The 14720-nt window shown below is 36.9% G+C and overlaps 1 protein-coding gene across 2 annotated transcripts; it reads right to left on the reverse strand.

Annotated features, from left to right (window-relative positions):
* Positions 1-1056: 1056 nt before the first annotated feature.
* GTSE1 (G2 and S-phase expressed 1) lies at positions 1057-13684 on the reverse strand. Of its 2 annotated transcripts, none has more exons than XM_039341285.1 (12): positions 13137-13684; positions 11383-11453; positions 9379-9436; positions 8680-9295; positions 7332-7502; positions 6549-6690; positions 4998-5330; positions 4760-4820; positions 3575-3820; positions 2452-2635; positions 1778-1906; positions 1057-1421 (listed from the first exon to the last, which is right to left on the reverse strand). In XM_039341285.1, exons 2-12 carry the CDS (start codon positions 11444-11446, stop codon positions 1344-1346), a joined length of 2082 nt encoding a protein of 693 aa, XP_039197219.1. In that variant the 5' UTR covers positions 11447-11453; positions 13137-13684; the 3' UTR covers positions 1057-1343. The 2 variants fall into 2 exon arrangements, with proteins under 2 accessions (XP_039197219.1, XP_039197217.1); XM_039341283.1 differs by having other exon boundaries at positions 13256-13289.
* Between the last annotated feature and the right edge of the window lie 1036 nt (positions 13685-14720).

A 14720-nucleotide genomic window follows, 5' to 3' on the forward strand; every position in this document is an offset into this window, starting at 1 on the left:
GGTGTGATCTAGGGTTCCTGTTCTCTACAGTCAGTCTCACCTGGGCATTAAGAGTCCCTTTCTTGTTAGTCTTTTCTATTGTGACCAACACATTTCTAGGTCAGTTCCTGGCTCAACATGTTTTAACATGTTGGGAGGCCATGCAGTGAAATGAGAAATCTTATTTTGCTGGGCAGCTACCTTGATAACACTGACAGGTGTGGGAGAGCAGCATAACAGTCTTCTGGCTCGGAGATTCAGTTGATAAAGCAGGGAGAATAGGCTTTTTAGCTGCTAGGGTAAAGATCACAGATGGTCCATGGGACTCAAGACCTGGTTAGACAGAGCAGCTTCTGCAATCTGAAGCAATGATTTTGGATAGCTACTTTTCTCTTTCAGCCCAGTTAAGGAAAACAGTGAATGTTTGGTAGGAAGGAAAAGAAGCAAAACTGAAGGAGTCCCTATTTTAAACTTGTCCTGTACTATGTAAACAAGAACATTCCCATTTGGCAACAGGTTTCCTATAGCAAGGTAACAATTGAAAGTAGGAGCAATACATTTTTATTATTTATTAAATTTTTATGCCACCCATCTCTGTGTGACTCTGGGTGGATTGCATACTGGCAGTTTTCAAGTGAGTGGTGTGGAGACAAAATTGCTTTTCTACTTTTCACTGAGGGTATTCCAGTTTCTTCCATCATGCAGGACAAAGTAATGCTGCTGTTCATTTTTCTTTATTTTAATAGTTTCTAATTATAATTATGATATGTCATCTGGTAGCACTTAGGAGAGCCTCTTGCTGTAGCATTTGCCCTTTGGTACATAATTCTCTATGAGATTAGGCTGGTGAGTCTTGAATTTTTGGTGGCTTTTAGGACATTTTTTTTCCATCAGGCCTGGGTATCAGTTGGTTATATTGTTAACAATTGCATGGAATGTACTGTCCTGCAAATTAAATTATTAAACAGTTTCAATTGTTTTTTTTCTAATTAGGTAGTCCTGACTTACTGATCAGAATTGGGACTGTCATCTCCAAAACTTCTAACAATATTTTGCAATAATTATGAAAGTGTGTAATCAATATTTAAAATGCTTAACTTTATTTCAAATATTTGACATTTACCATTTACTTTGCACAATTTTAAAACAAATATTTTTATCAGATTTGCTACAACCAAAATTGCTTAAAATATAGAAAAACCATATATTCTTTATTTTTCCTAGCAACAATATATCAGCATTTCAAGTTCACAATTTTAATTTCTTATCTTTTTTCCAGTATTAAAACTACTGACCAGTGAAACATTAGTTGCTAAACTCTAGATTTTTTTCCAGTTTGAAAACCATTTTTTAAAAAGTAAAAATCAGAATTTCAGAAGAGGTGAATTTTCTTTATTTCCTTCAGGACTTAGTTTCATCAAAGGAGAGTTCAGGTCTATTAGCTACAAGTAGAAAATATATTATTAAAACATTGACTAAACACAACTGTTACATTCTTGGAAATATAAAGAACATCATCTGTTAGCAAATCTACATTGACAGTGCAGTTTTGATTACAACCAATTGCACCCAATTCAAATACTAATTTTGTAATAGCCTGTGAATGCCAAGTTTTGGCAGAATTTTGAGGTTAAATTTTGTAATACTACATGCAGTATATATAACATCAGTTATTGCACAGAGCTTCAAAGATACAGGTTGAATGTTTTTAAATGTAAAATATGTGCAATTAAACTTTTTATCACCAATCCACACTTACATACAAACAGTATTAACAGTGAGATAAAAATAACCTTACCTGCCCTGTAGGTTTCAATGGAGGGGCTTTAGTTATTTCAGGAGTGTTAAAAAGATCAATTAGAGGTTTGTTTTCATACTCCTGCATGGCAACTGGTGTTTTAACTGTTTCAAATTCTATCAACAAGTCCTAGAAAAAAGTGTTTTAAGGGTTCCAATATCATACTCTCAAAAATACAGAATGTCAGGTTACATAACTTTTGTCCCCACCTCCCAAAATACAATATCTAAATCTTTGACATTCTGCTGCTCCAACCTTTAATTTCAGTGCTTGCGTGATCTAATTCAAATGTTCCCCTTAATGAGTCATTAGTGTAAATAGGTTTCCCACCCACCTTTTCTAAAAACTGGTTCTTAACAAGAATATTTGTGTCAAAGTATTGAAAGGAGGCGCCGATGGACTATTAATATAACCAACGTTTGGAATAATTGCATTTAAAATCTTTTCAAGAGATATGGATCTCTCTGCACAGCACATTTAAAAGCAAGGCCAACAAAATCCTGCATTATTGAACTACCATAAGAGCCTTCCTAATGTAAAATATTACCATAACAGGTACAATATGAGATGATAGTATCTTTCGAATTCTTTTGAACACAAGCAGCAGTTGCAACACTATTTTTTACTGCAATACATGGTTTGTATTTTGACATGGCAGATAAAACCCAACCTACCTTCTTAGCTAGCATTACTTCTGTTGTTTTCCCTTTTTTAGTAATGTCTTCTTCTATTTCGATAAAAGGTTTATCTGGTGAAAAAGCAAGTGCAATAGGTATAACTTGTGGTGGAGATAAGTCTCCTTCTGTTGAAGATGGACTTGAAGACATCCATGTCTTGTTCTTAGTCACACCCCTAGAACTGGGAAGGAACAGCAAAAAAGCATCGTTATGCAGAATTCACTTATTTTTACTCAGTATATACAATTCTTTCTTCACCCCAATCCCACAGGAAAACAAAATTACATGAAAGATGGACTGTCCTTAAAAATTACACTAAAATAGTTAAGATACTGTAAGATTTTTGTTTCAATAGGTAATATATCTTTCATGAAATCCTTAAAACTCATGGATTCAGGTTTCCATTACAATAATACAGTAAAAAGACAGCTTGACAGTTTCCCTCAGAAATACATTGTTGTGGCAAATAGTTACATCATATGTACATCATCAGGGAGTGGCCACCAATAGAAATCATAAGTCTGTATTGTAATAAATCACAGTATATTAATTGATTAGCTGAATAACTCCAATGCATCCAGCTGATGGATAGCAGTATGGGGTCATAGAAAACCCTGCACTTTTCTGAGGTGTGTTTCATGCTTTTCCAGAGCCAGAGAATTCCATATTGAAACCTTGTAGTTTTATCATGAATAGCTAAACTTGCACTCAACATTCAACTCAAAATTTGAGCCATAATCCCCTTTGAGGATAGATAACCAATTTTATAACTTACTTCCTGCCTTTATTTTTTTACAAATAACTCAAGATGGCAAACATATGCAACACATTTTTCTTGTCCTATTTTCCCCACAACAACCTTGTGAGGTGAGCTGGGCTGAGAGAGAGATTGGCTTTTATAGCTAAGGCAGAACTAGAACTCATGATCTCCCACTTTCTAGCCCGGTGCCTTAATCAATAGACCAAACTGGCTGCGTATAAATATGATTAATAAATAATAAATAAAATTTGCATTTTCTGAATCGGTGATAAGCCAAGGGCATATTAAAAAAAAGTAATTGCAGGAATGGAGAAAAAGGGCAGAAATCTCCACAGTGTTGAGGTTATTTCTTAGACTTACCTAATTCCTATAGTCTTTTTAGAAGACACACTGGAGATGTGGCGAAGAGCTAAACAATTAGGGGATGTCATTTTTCTGGGCAATGTTTTGGGAGTCGGTGTTGGAATTCCTGAGGTATATCGACCAACAGACATGGGCAATGTAGAATGCCTTCTGTCTGGAGTCCGTAAAGAAGGCTTCACAGCAGAGCAGGATTTTAATACAGTTCTTTCTAATTGTTTGACAGGTGTGGAAACTGCAATATTGCTACAAAGATTAAGAAAACATGAGAAGTTTAGAAACCTAAAATCACAACTAAAAGAGTCCTTATTTTAGTAGCCGTTTCATGTTATGTTCAAGATATTTTAAATATTAGGAGGGTAACATATCACAGTGGTTCCAAAAGACATACAGATAGTCCTTGTTTATCAATAGTAATTGGGATCAGGAATTACAACAATAAGCAGTACAGTTACTAGGCATTATGTCAAAGGATCCTGCCAACTTATGACGGGAGTTCTGGCAGTTCCAGTTGGGCAAATCCCATGCAGTCACAGTATCCCAGGGTCACACGATTGCCATCTGCAACCTCCTGCCAGCTTGTTTGCTTGTTAGTAACTGGCAGGAAAGTCGCAAGTAGTGATCACGTAATCATGGGATGTTGTGACATTGTAATCATGAGCCATTTGCTGAGTATCCAAATCACAATCATGGAGAGGCTGTGATGGCCACAACTATGAGGACTGCCCTAAGTACCTCTTGTTCAACATCATTGTAAGTTTGAATAGTTGCTGCACAAGTGGTCGGTCAGCAAGGACTACCTGTATTTTACAGGGTTCCAAGTCAGGTACTACCCCCAAACCATGGATAATTAAGCTTAACAATTATTTAGTGTAATATTTGTACTGGCAAACCTAAAGTTATACTGTGCCTTGCTAATTGCCTAGCCCTCTTATTATTTGAAATTTCTAACAAGCTTGTAGTTCTCTGCAAATTGCAAGAACAGAACTTACCTAAGTATACAGTTTGGATATTATAACACCGCAGGATAGCTTGACAGCATCTTTGTTAGTTTTCACAGGAAATTAAACAATTTGGATTCTATCAACACCCAAAACACAGTTTCTAATCAACTATGTTACGGAACAGTTCAGCGAACATTAACAGTTGCAGTGGAAATCATTAGCTATCATCATATAGAAATACCTTTCAATATTGCTACCAGATAATACTGGATTTGATTGCAATACTCTGGTGGCTTCATTTTCTGAAAATACATATAAGCAGAAAATACAGTTGAAGCATATTAATTTTCTTAGACACATAAATATTCAACTGCTTAATTTAATCCTTTTTGGCCAGCATATACAACAGCATGTAGAGCACAGAATCAACACTCTCCAGAAGTTAGCATAATTTAATGCATTAAAAACAATTTCCTTACCTCGCTTTAAGTTTGGAGTTGCTATTTTAGAGTTTAGTTTAAGACTTGAACTTGTACTTGCATTTCCTAATGTGTTTTTCGATAGTAATTTCTGAAGATTAGAATCTGCACCTTTCTGCAGATTACTGCTTGCACTTTCAGATGTCAGGGAAGCTTTATACTTGGGTATATTCACAGGATTTCCTTTAGCACAGGGTGTGAGTTGTTTTCCAGATGCATCAGAGTGGGCAGCATTCACTGAAAATACTTTCATAGGTTTAACTATGGAAATCTTGCTTGTTACAGAAGAGCGCCTAGAGATGTCTGCAGGAGCTTTTGTAACACTTGTTTTGACTAGGAAATAAGAAGACAGCAGATTGCATTATCATTGTTGTAGTCAAACCTTTTTTTAAAAAAACAGGCACCAGTCCCGGCTACAATGACCTTATATTCTGGATGGCAATAAACATATGTTTGTATATGAAATCACAAAAATAATATTGTGCACTTCTGGTGCAAGCTGTACTCTCCTCAGTACAGATGTTTGTCACGATGCTGCAAGCATGAACGAAAGGAAAAATAGATTGAAGCATTCCATAAATTCTTGGAGAGATAGTATTTTATAAGTGATCAGTCTGGTTGGACTAGTCCAGGGGTAGGCAACCTGGGCTCTTTTATGACTCGTGGACTTCAACTCCCAGAATTCCTGAGTCAGCCAAGCTGGCTCAGGAATTCTGGGAGTTGAAGTCCACGAGTCATAAAAGACCCCAGGTTGCCTACCCCTGGATTAGAGCTACTGTATCCCAATATCCTTCACAAAGGTATCTGAAGTCATGTAAGAAAATAGGAATACTTCCTTGCTGTGTCATCCATCTGGGTCACCAGGGTTATTTGTGTCTTAAAATAGCACCTGAACCTAGGTTTTTTTACTATGAACACAGAAATCATTTTTAAGACATTACCTATGCCATCAAACCATGAGTAATTCAGCCTCAGATCTATATCATTCTTATAGATACTAATTTGATCCTAACAAATGAGGTTTACTCAGTCACAATGCAGATGAAGATACAGCAGTGATTTATTATATTTGTCTTTTATGTTCTGATAAATTTACACAGTTTTAACATATTTAAATTTCAGATGTTAAATTTCTCATTTTTAAAACGCTGTTGAAGAATTTACTCAAGAGAAGCATCACTGTCATACTTCAACACATATTTTGACTTCTGTGAATAGCTGTGGCTCCTGCATTCCCCACTCAGTGTCCAAGCCTGATTACTTGAACATGTTTTCATTAAGTTACAGTTCCCAGTTCCATACTATGCACTAAAACAGTGGTTCTCAACCTTTCTAATGCCGTGACCCCATAATACAGTTCCCCATGTTGTGGTGACCCCCAACCACTTATACATCACCGGGTACCAGGGGCGTGGCCAAGGAAAAGGGGGGGGAAATGGCGGACAGCCTTGTTTGGCGACTCCCGTGAAATGGTCGTTCGACCCCAAATGGGGTCCCGACCCACAGGTTGAGAACCACTGCACTAGAATCAAACGACAATTGAGTAATTACCATTTCCTCTTTTAGGAGAAATTGACAGACTTGAATTCAAACTTGAATTCATGCTGGAAATAGAGGACGAGGAGGAAGATGAAGTATTTCTTCGCATATGAACATTATTAGGAGGTTTCAGTTGTCTTGTCTTCATTTCCAACTGTAAAGACAATAATAAATGATTTGGCTGTATGCCATAGAAATATAATCAGGTATATTGGTCTTACCATTGTGCTTTGAATTTTATCCTCATCAAATTGCAGCTCTCTGCCTGGGTAATTTCAATTATTAGCACATGCTCATCTCTTCCACTCTATTATAACAGGGGTCCCGAACCCCGGTCCACAGTCTGTTGCTGGGCTACAGCCTCTTGGGAACCGGGCCAAGCAAGCGGCACAGACACGAAACCATGTCCTCTTCCCCCTCCCCCCCGCCGGTCCACAGAAAGGTTAGTGAACGCTGCATTATATATAGCATATGGATTTTCTTCTGTTTAGTGCAAAAAATGAGGTCAAATTACACAGAACTTACTACTTTACTACTTTGCAAATTACATTTCTGCATCAATGGATTTTTTTTTTTTTTTGGCCACGTTGATTCATTGCATGGGAGAAAATCTAAAGAGCTTTCAAAGACACACCAGTTAAAACGTATTTTTTAATTAAATTTTTATGCCCCCATCTTACTGATACAGAGATTCTGAGCAGCTTACATTATGATAAAAAATATTTTCAGATAAAATATTGAAATGGCAGATATTTCAACATCCAAATCCAATTAATGATTATAAAGAGTATTCACCTTGGTGGGAGTAGGAAACGTTCTCTTGCTTTGCATGGATGAGCTGGTAGAAAATGACAATTCTCCTGCATCCGAAGCCATGCTTGATTTGTCAGAGAGCAAATCTTCAGATGATCCCATACTATTTGAATAAATGCTGTTGGAAGAACTAGGCAATTGCCCTTGTTTAGTCTGCAAGATTTGGATTTGAAATATTTTTAAAACAAATATTAGAAATATACCAAAATCTCACATTCTTTCCGTTAAATGAAAACTGTCTTGAATAGTTCTGCCATCAAACTAGAACCAGACCAATAGTTAAGGGGAATCAGACGATGTGTTATTAGAATGCAAATATTAAACATTCCAATATTATGAAATCCAATTCATTTATGCTTTCTCTACTCCCTTATGTATACAACTGTCTGAAATACAGTTGAAAATGTAGACTATATTGAAAAACATTTTTCTCAAGTAATACTGAATAGTGCACACTGAATCAGCATGAATTCAAAGATACATTTAAGTCATAACTTGATGAACATAGTGGTGTGACCTGGTCAACCTTTGGGATGACTTTGAATTGAAAAAGGCAGGTCTTCTGCTTTGCATTATCTCTTCTTATGAAGGCATAGCTCCTTTCTGCTGCTGCCCCACTCATAGTGGCATATCAGTTCATATTCACGTGCCATAATCAGGCACAAAAAAAGGGTTGGGAAAATCTGAACTAGAACCTTTCAAGGTCTGTTTAGATTAAAGCAAAACTACATTTCAAGAAATTTGTGGAAGCAGCTGATAAACCATCTTAAAAAACCTCTGTCTCTTTTCCTTGGCATCTATAATGTTTTGTTTCCTCCCCCCCCCCCATCTCCAAGTTAAGATTCCATTTCAAATGTCAGGCTAAATACATTTTTGCAGTAACCCCATTAAGCATTTCAAGAACCAATAAATTACACACCAGCCTCAAACTATGTCTACAATACCCATCACTTTAACCCAGTGTTTCTCAACCGTGACTATTTTAAGGCATGTGGACTTCAACTCCCAGAATTCCACAGCCAGCAATGCTGGCTGTGGAATTCTGGGAGTTGAAGTCCACATGCCTTAAAATGGTCAAGGTTGAGAAACACTGCTTTAACCTCACATTCTGACCAACCACAGAAATATGCAGATATTTTAGGTTCAAACAATAACCTTAAAAATCAGGAGCAAAGAGCCCTGTGCTTTCTCAAAAACAGAAACAGACATATTAACGAACCCACAGATTTAAATACAAATTGGACAGAAAATTCTATTCTAATTAGAATTAGATTCTAATAGCGTGACACAACTTAAAGCTTAGATGTAATGTAAAAGAAAAATCTTTTACCTCGCCTGCTGCTAAGTAGCTGTTATTCCTAAGTGCGGGTGATGTTGTTACAGTCTGAAATTTGCTTCTTTTTTTAAGGTTTGTGTCATTCTTTGCATGGGCTGAGGATACAGTGTGCATTTTAGATAGCTTATTTGTTTTAGCAGGACTTGGTGTGTTCAGAGACACTCGGGGAGAATATGGGTGGTCCCTTGTTGCAACAGGTTGCCCTAAACGCTTCTGAAGTGAAGGCAGCAGTTGACTGCTTGGGCTTTCCCATATACAGTATGTCTCTCTTCTAGTGGTTGTTGGTGTTTTATCTGTCACTATTTCTTTTTCAAGGATTTTCAGTTTTGACTTTGATTCTTTCACAAACTTTTCAACGCCCTCTGTCTTTTCCCCCCTCAGATGAATAGTATTATTTTTTTCTGCTTTGTTTCCACTTTTAAGCTGGAAAGCTAGCAAGTGCGCTTCTTTAAATATTTCCACAAATTTATCTCCTGCAGGAGGGCTCCAGGTTGGATCATATGTCAGAGATTGAATTTTCTTTTGACTCTCTTCATGGGATTCAAGGCACACAGCAATACATTTTTCTTTATGTCCCACTGGTCCAACAAAAACCTCATCTTCATTTTCACTATGACAGAGAGAAATTAAGTCAGATAACTGCACGCTTTACACTCTACTCTTAATGCACCTTGATTTTGAAACTAATGTTACCTTGTGGGAGACAGTGAAAGGTCAAAATCAAATTTTTCTTCAGTCAGGAGGTAAAAATCTGAAATTACAATAGAACATCATAGATTGCTATTATAACACTTATAACGTTTATTGGAGTTGCCTTATTGGTGATATGGGTGGCATATAAATTTAATAAACATACATCTGGGATTCACTTTTTTCTATAGGAACCAAATTATTATTCTGTAAACCAGAGGTCCCCAACCTTTTGGGCACCAGGGACCAGTTCCGTGGAGAGAGGTTTTTCTGCCGACTGGAGGGTACGTGGTTTTGTGTACTGCCTGCATCCCACGGATGGGGCTTTGCTTGTTTGTGTGGACCGGTTGCTGGCATGCCGTGGCCCGGTACCGGTCCACGGACCAGGGGTTGGGGAACCCTGCCGTAAACCTTCAAATTATTGTACCATGTAGCCTCAAATAGGCATTGTTTTAATGAACTTTCAATTTAATGGATTGACTCTGCTTAACAGATATTCAGAGGGTTGAAATATTTATTTATTCATATTAATCGGATGAATGCCCAACTCACTTGGAGTTACTCTGAGAGTCATATAGCAATACATCAAGAGTAGCGACTGAGGAGAGATTGGGGCAGAAAAGATTTGGAATTGGTGGCATATGCTTCACAAGGAGCTGCTAAGAGGTTGGAGAAAATGACATATTTAATGCTTATTGTATTCATCAGCTTTTCCTTACCAATTGTTAGAGTAAACCCTCAATTTAACAAACATTTCCCTATTACCCACTGAATCAAGGATTTACCATATAGATGAGGGGTTTTCCTTTGCTGACGTTCTCTGTAACAATAATTTTGCTCTTTATGTATTTTTAAACAAAACACTGTACAAATTTAATCCTATGATTCAAAATTGATATCTGAAAAGGTAATTCCTTCTATAATCTGTTCAATGTATAAATTAGCTCCAAAATCATTTTGTAAAATGCTTAGGAATCCTTTTTGATGCAGTAACATATCGTGCTATAACAGTATATGCCAAAAAGAGGCAATTCAATGACAATATTAAATGTAGTATGAACATTTTAAAAAAAGGAAAAGCAAAAAAAGACATCTGTGCTAGCTGAGCCATTCTCTCCAATCAATCTGCAAGAAGTATTCCAATGTTTATTTTAAAAATAGTGTTTTTTTATTTATAATTAGTAATTGGTGTGAAAGCTACGTTAATAGAATTTATAATAAAAAAGGTATTTGCTAGCAAGTCAGCTTCTTTTGAATTTATATCCTAAAGTTTCAAGGCAAGAAGGAAGTGTCTGTACATATAGCAAATGGCTCAGTTAAAACATTAGCATTAACAGTAAGCAAATGTAATCATAAGATAAATAAAATTACCTTTGGTTATTTTCATTAGGGATTTTAAACACTATACAGGTAGTCCTCAATTTACAACCACAATTGAGCCCAAAACTTATATTGCTAAGTGAGAAATTTGTTAAGTGAGTTTACCCCCATTTTATGATTTTTCTTGCCACATTTCTTAAGTGAATCACTGCAGTTGTTAAATTAATGACACGGTTGTAAAGTGAATCTGGCTTCCCCATTGACTTTGCTTGTCATAAGGTTGCAAAAGTTGATCACATGACCCCCAGGACACTGCAACCGTTATAAATGTGAGTCACTTGCCAAGCACCTGAATTTTGATCACATGACCAGGAGGATGCTGCAATGTTCATAAGTGGGAAAAATGGTCATACGTCACTTTTTTCAGTGCCGTTGTAGCTTCGAACGGTCACAAATGAACTGTTGTAAGTGAACGACTACCAAGAATTTGCAGGCTGATCAAGAATAGATGTAGTGGGATGTCCTGGATACAGAAAAGGACAAGCTGGAGGAAACTACCCTGTCATGGATCTCTCAAACTATTTCTCTTACCTTCAAGTGGACTTAGATTGATTTTGGGACCTTTATGTAAAAGTCACAACAGAATAATTAGGAAGACACTTTATGACATATTGTTTTAACACCTACCAGTAGAAGTAGAAGTCACTTCTGTTGTTTTACTTTCTGAATCTGATGTTTTTCTGTCTTCCATAGTATCACTGCAAAACAGTTTCACATCTCATGTTAGATATTAAATAATTCAAACTATCACATTGTTTTGCCAAAAACTGAGCAGCAATAACAATGGTCAATGAGCTGTTATAATACCAACATATTTCTGTCTTGCACTGTAAGAAAGTTTAAATATTCCAAACATATTATTAATGGCCTAATTGATTGAAGCTTGGTTCTTCTTCTGTTTAGCATTTACATCCATCATATGTATGCCCATCATCCTATTTATTTCTACTGTTTAATCTAATATAACAGCAGAGGTACACTATAGCAAATATCCTGGTTTTGATAGGAAGCCCAAATGAAAAAGTATTCCTCTTTCTGCATTTTACAGATAAATTAGAATAAATTTTAAGAACTTGAAGCTTTGTATAAGACAGACTAGAGTTTGTTCTTAAGATCTGAATTTTTACACCAAAGAATTTTTCTGTGCTTACTCCCACTAAGAATTTTTGCAGCAAATATTATAATGGGAATTCTAGCTTCATATAAAGCAATTTATTTTTTAAAAATCTGGGCAGCTGCTGCCATGGAAACTGGAGATTTCAAATATGTTACAACAGTGTAATATTAGGATATCTTTATATATCAGTAAACCTGATTAGGCAATTCAATTTGTGCTACAAATTTAAAAGCATTTTCAGAGAGCAAAGTATAGTGAAAGGTTACAGGTTACTCCTTTAATAACAGTACAATCCTTTAATACCATATTAAGCAAAGATAGTAAAGCTGATCACAATTTGGCTTCATAACATTTAAGATGTATCCTTGCTTAGCTTTTAGATATGGAATAATATTTTCAAGTTAGCCTTTTTCATTGCTTCCCATCTATGTTCTATTTGAACAACAGTGGAGGAAGAGTCTTCCTGTAATAAATTGTCTATTCCTAACTAAATTCCTTTCTCTAGTTTCATTGGAAAATGTGAGATTATAGCATTTGAGCACTAATGCATATGCACAGTTCAAGAAGGTCCTGTCATTTGCTTTGGCTATAAAACCATCAGGAAAGCAAGATCTACTTTCATCTGAAGCCCTTCAGCTTTTTGGATACTCTACTTGCATTTTTATAATTAAGATCTAAAGGATCATCTTAAGAACTTACTTTCAAGCCAATAAAACTTCGTGTTCTGTTAGATAGTAGACCGTTTCAGAACACTATTTTTCAACCTAGGCAACTTTAAGATGTACGAACTTCAACTCCCAGAATTCCTCAACCAGGATGGGAATCTAGGAATTGAAGTTCACACATCCTAAAGTTACCAAGGTTGGGAAACCCTGATTCAGAACCTTTTTAGGTTGAAGCAATACAACAGGTTGAGCAATATACAGCAGAATAAATTTTGCAGGGGTCAAAACAGCAAAAAGTCTTTCCCTCGAAAGAATCGGTTTGTTCTTTATATCTATAGTGTCTCTTGCGATCAGGTGCCTTATAAATTGAATAAATAAATAAAACTAGACAAATCCCATCGCCTTTTGCGGGGAGGTGACCAAAGATCCCATTACGTTTCCTGCTCTAATAAATTGCCCTCTGCCACTTTTATATTTCATATCCCGCCCAACCACCCCCCCAGGCTTTACGTGCTCCCTCACCACCAGACCAGCTACCCCTACAAGGCCCTTCGTCGACCGTTCACGAATAAAATGGACACTCCTCGGAAGATGCGCACCTAGTCCGGTTTTCTTGTCTGAGCTGGGCAAGGTTTCGCTACGGCACCGTTTGTCGCTTCCATACAGCCCGAAAGCCGCTAAATGTAACCCCCAACCTCGCGACTAAATTCGAAATCACCTCCGAAGGGAATCAAAGGAAAACTCCATTCTTCTCTTTGGAGTTATCCGCAATTCCATTTGAAATGGCCGCTCAACCCACCTCTCCAATCACTTTCTTCCATTTCATTGGTTGATTTAAATAACGTCACAGACTATTACCCAATTAGAGAAAAAAAATGAGTTTCCGCCCCGCCTTATTCTGCTTTAGTGCAACGTGGAACATGTAGTTTTTGCCATTGACCTTCTCTCCTAGCAGAGCGACGCTTAAAATGCTTAACACTCGGAGATCGCTGTAGAAAAGATCATAGAGTTTGGGGCGTGGGTGGGGGGAGTTGCCTTGCCTAACCCTATGATAGAGTTAGCCTTCGATTATAAGGTCGGGACAAACACAACGAATTACTGCGTCCCCTGATAAGGTTCCTCTTGATTTCAAGCGCTGGCTTCACAAAATTTAGGTTGCTGCACTGCTTCCGCCAATACATAGGAACTGGGGAAGGAGGGGGGTTTTGAATAAAAAAAAAAACAGTCCATTTTTAGCTTAATGTCTGTTTCAGCCCGTATTTTAGCTTTATGCCTGTTTTCAACATAGATTACCTTGGCAACTTTAAGACTTGTGGACTTCAACTTTGCTGGCTGAGGAATTCTGGGAGTTGAAGTCCACAAGTCTTAAAGTTGCCAAGGTTGAGAACCCCTGGATTAGAATGAGAGCACTATGTCATTCTGAATCACTGAAGTTGGGACACATGTTCTAGAATATATATGGCCACTAAGTACGATCAGTGCCTAGATGCTGCCATGAATTATGTATCAGCTTCATCTTGCAGTCACCTCCCAACGTTTCTTAAGTGCCTTCAAAATGACTTGTCAACAAAGAGGTGCAGAATCATGATTACTCGGATTAAATTTTCAGTAGCTAACTACAACTTAAGTTGAAACAATTTTGTGTTTTCTCCAGAAAGTGTCAAATATCCTCTGCACCACAGTTAATTTGTTTTTAACATCGCCCAAGCCTACACCTCTATTTTTGTTCTGATTGCAGTGTTAATGTTAGCTAGAGCAGAACACTTTTATTTTTTTGCTTGGCATGTGAAACTTAAAAAAAAAAAAAAAGCCAGAGCTTTTCAAAATGTGATTGGCCACCACCATGAAACCAGATGACTTATGAAGAACTTGGCAGGCATATATGACTGTTAGATAGGCCATTGTCAATCTTCATATCAAAAATCCTCTGCAGCTGATCAGTTTATGCCTCTAGTCTGGTGCCTCAGTCATCTGGGCCCTAACAGAATACCAGCTAAGAAATACAGAGCTTTATTATAAAAATAAATGTGGCCTCCTCCAATATATGGTAAAGGGAATAACATGCAAGTTATTGGGAAAGGAAGCATAGTATTTCTATCAGAAAAGAAAAATCCAAAATAGAGATCTATTTTTCTTAATGGAAATATTTGAATGGATGAATTAAATTAGTAATATTTATAGAG

Source organism: Crotalus tigris, unplaced genomic scaffold (assembly GCF_016545835.1).
Source record: "Crotalus tigris isolate CLP2741 ecotype Arizona unplaced genomic scaffold, ASM1654583v1 scf7180000017764.6130737, whole genome shotgun sequence".
In the NCBI taxonomy this organism is placed as follows: Eukaryota; Metazoa; Chordata; class Lepidosauria; order Squamata; family Viperidae; genus Crotalus; species Crotalus tigris.

Excerpts from the sequence above, each read along its gene's own strand:
- GTSE1 (XM_039341283.1), bottom strand. The coding sequence starts at position 13,284 with ATGGAGTTTTCCTTTGATTCCCTTCGGAG. Across the intron at positions 4,821-4,997 it reads AACTCCAAACTTAAAGCGAG|AAAATGAAGCCACCAGAGTA; the intron begins GTAAGGAAATTG and ends ATGTATTTTCAG. Across the intron at positions 3,821-4,759 it reads TCTGGTAGCAATATTGAAAG|CAATATTGCAGTTTCCACAC; the intron begins GTATTTCTATAT and ends TAATCTTTGTAG.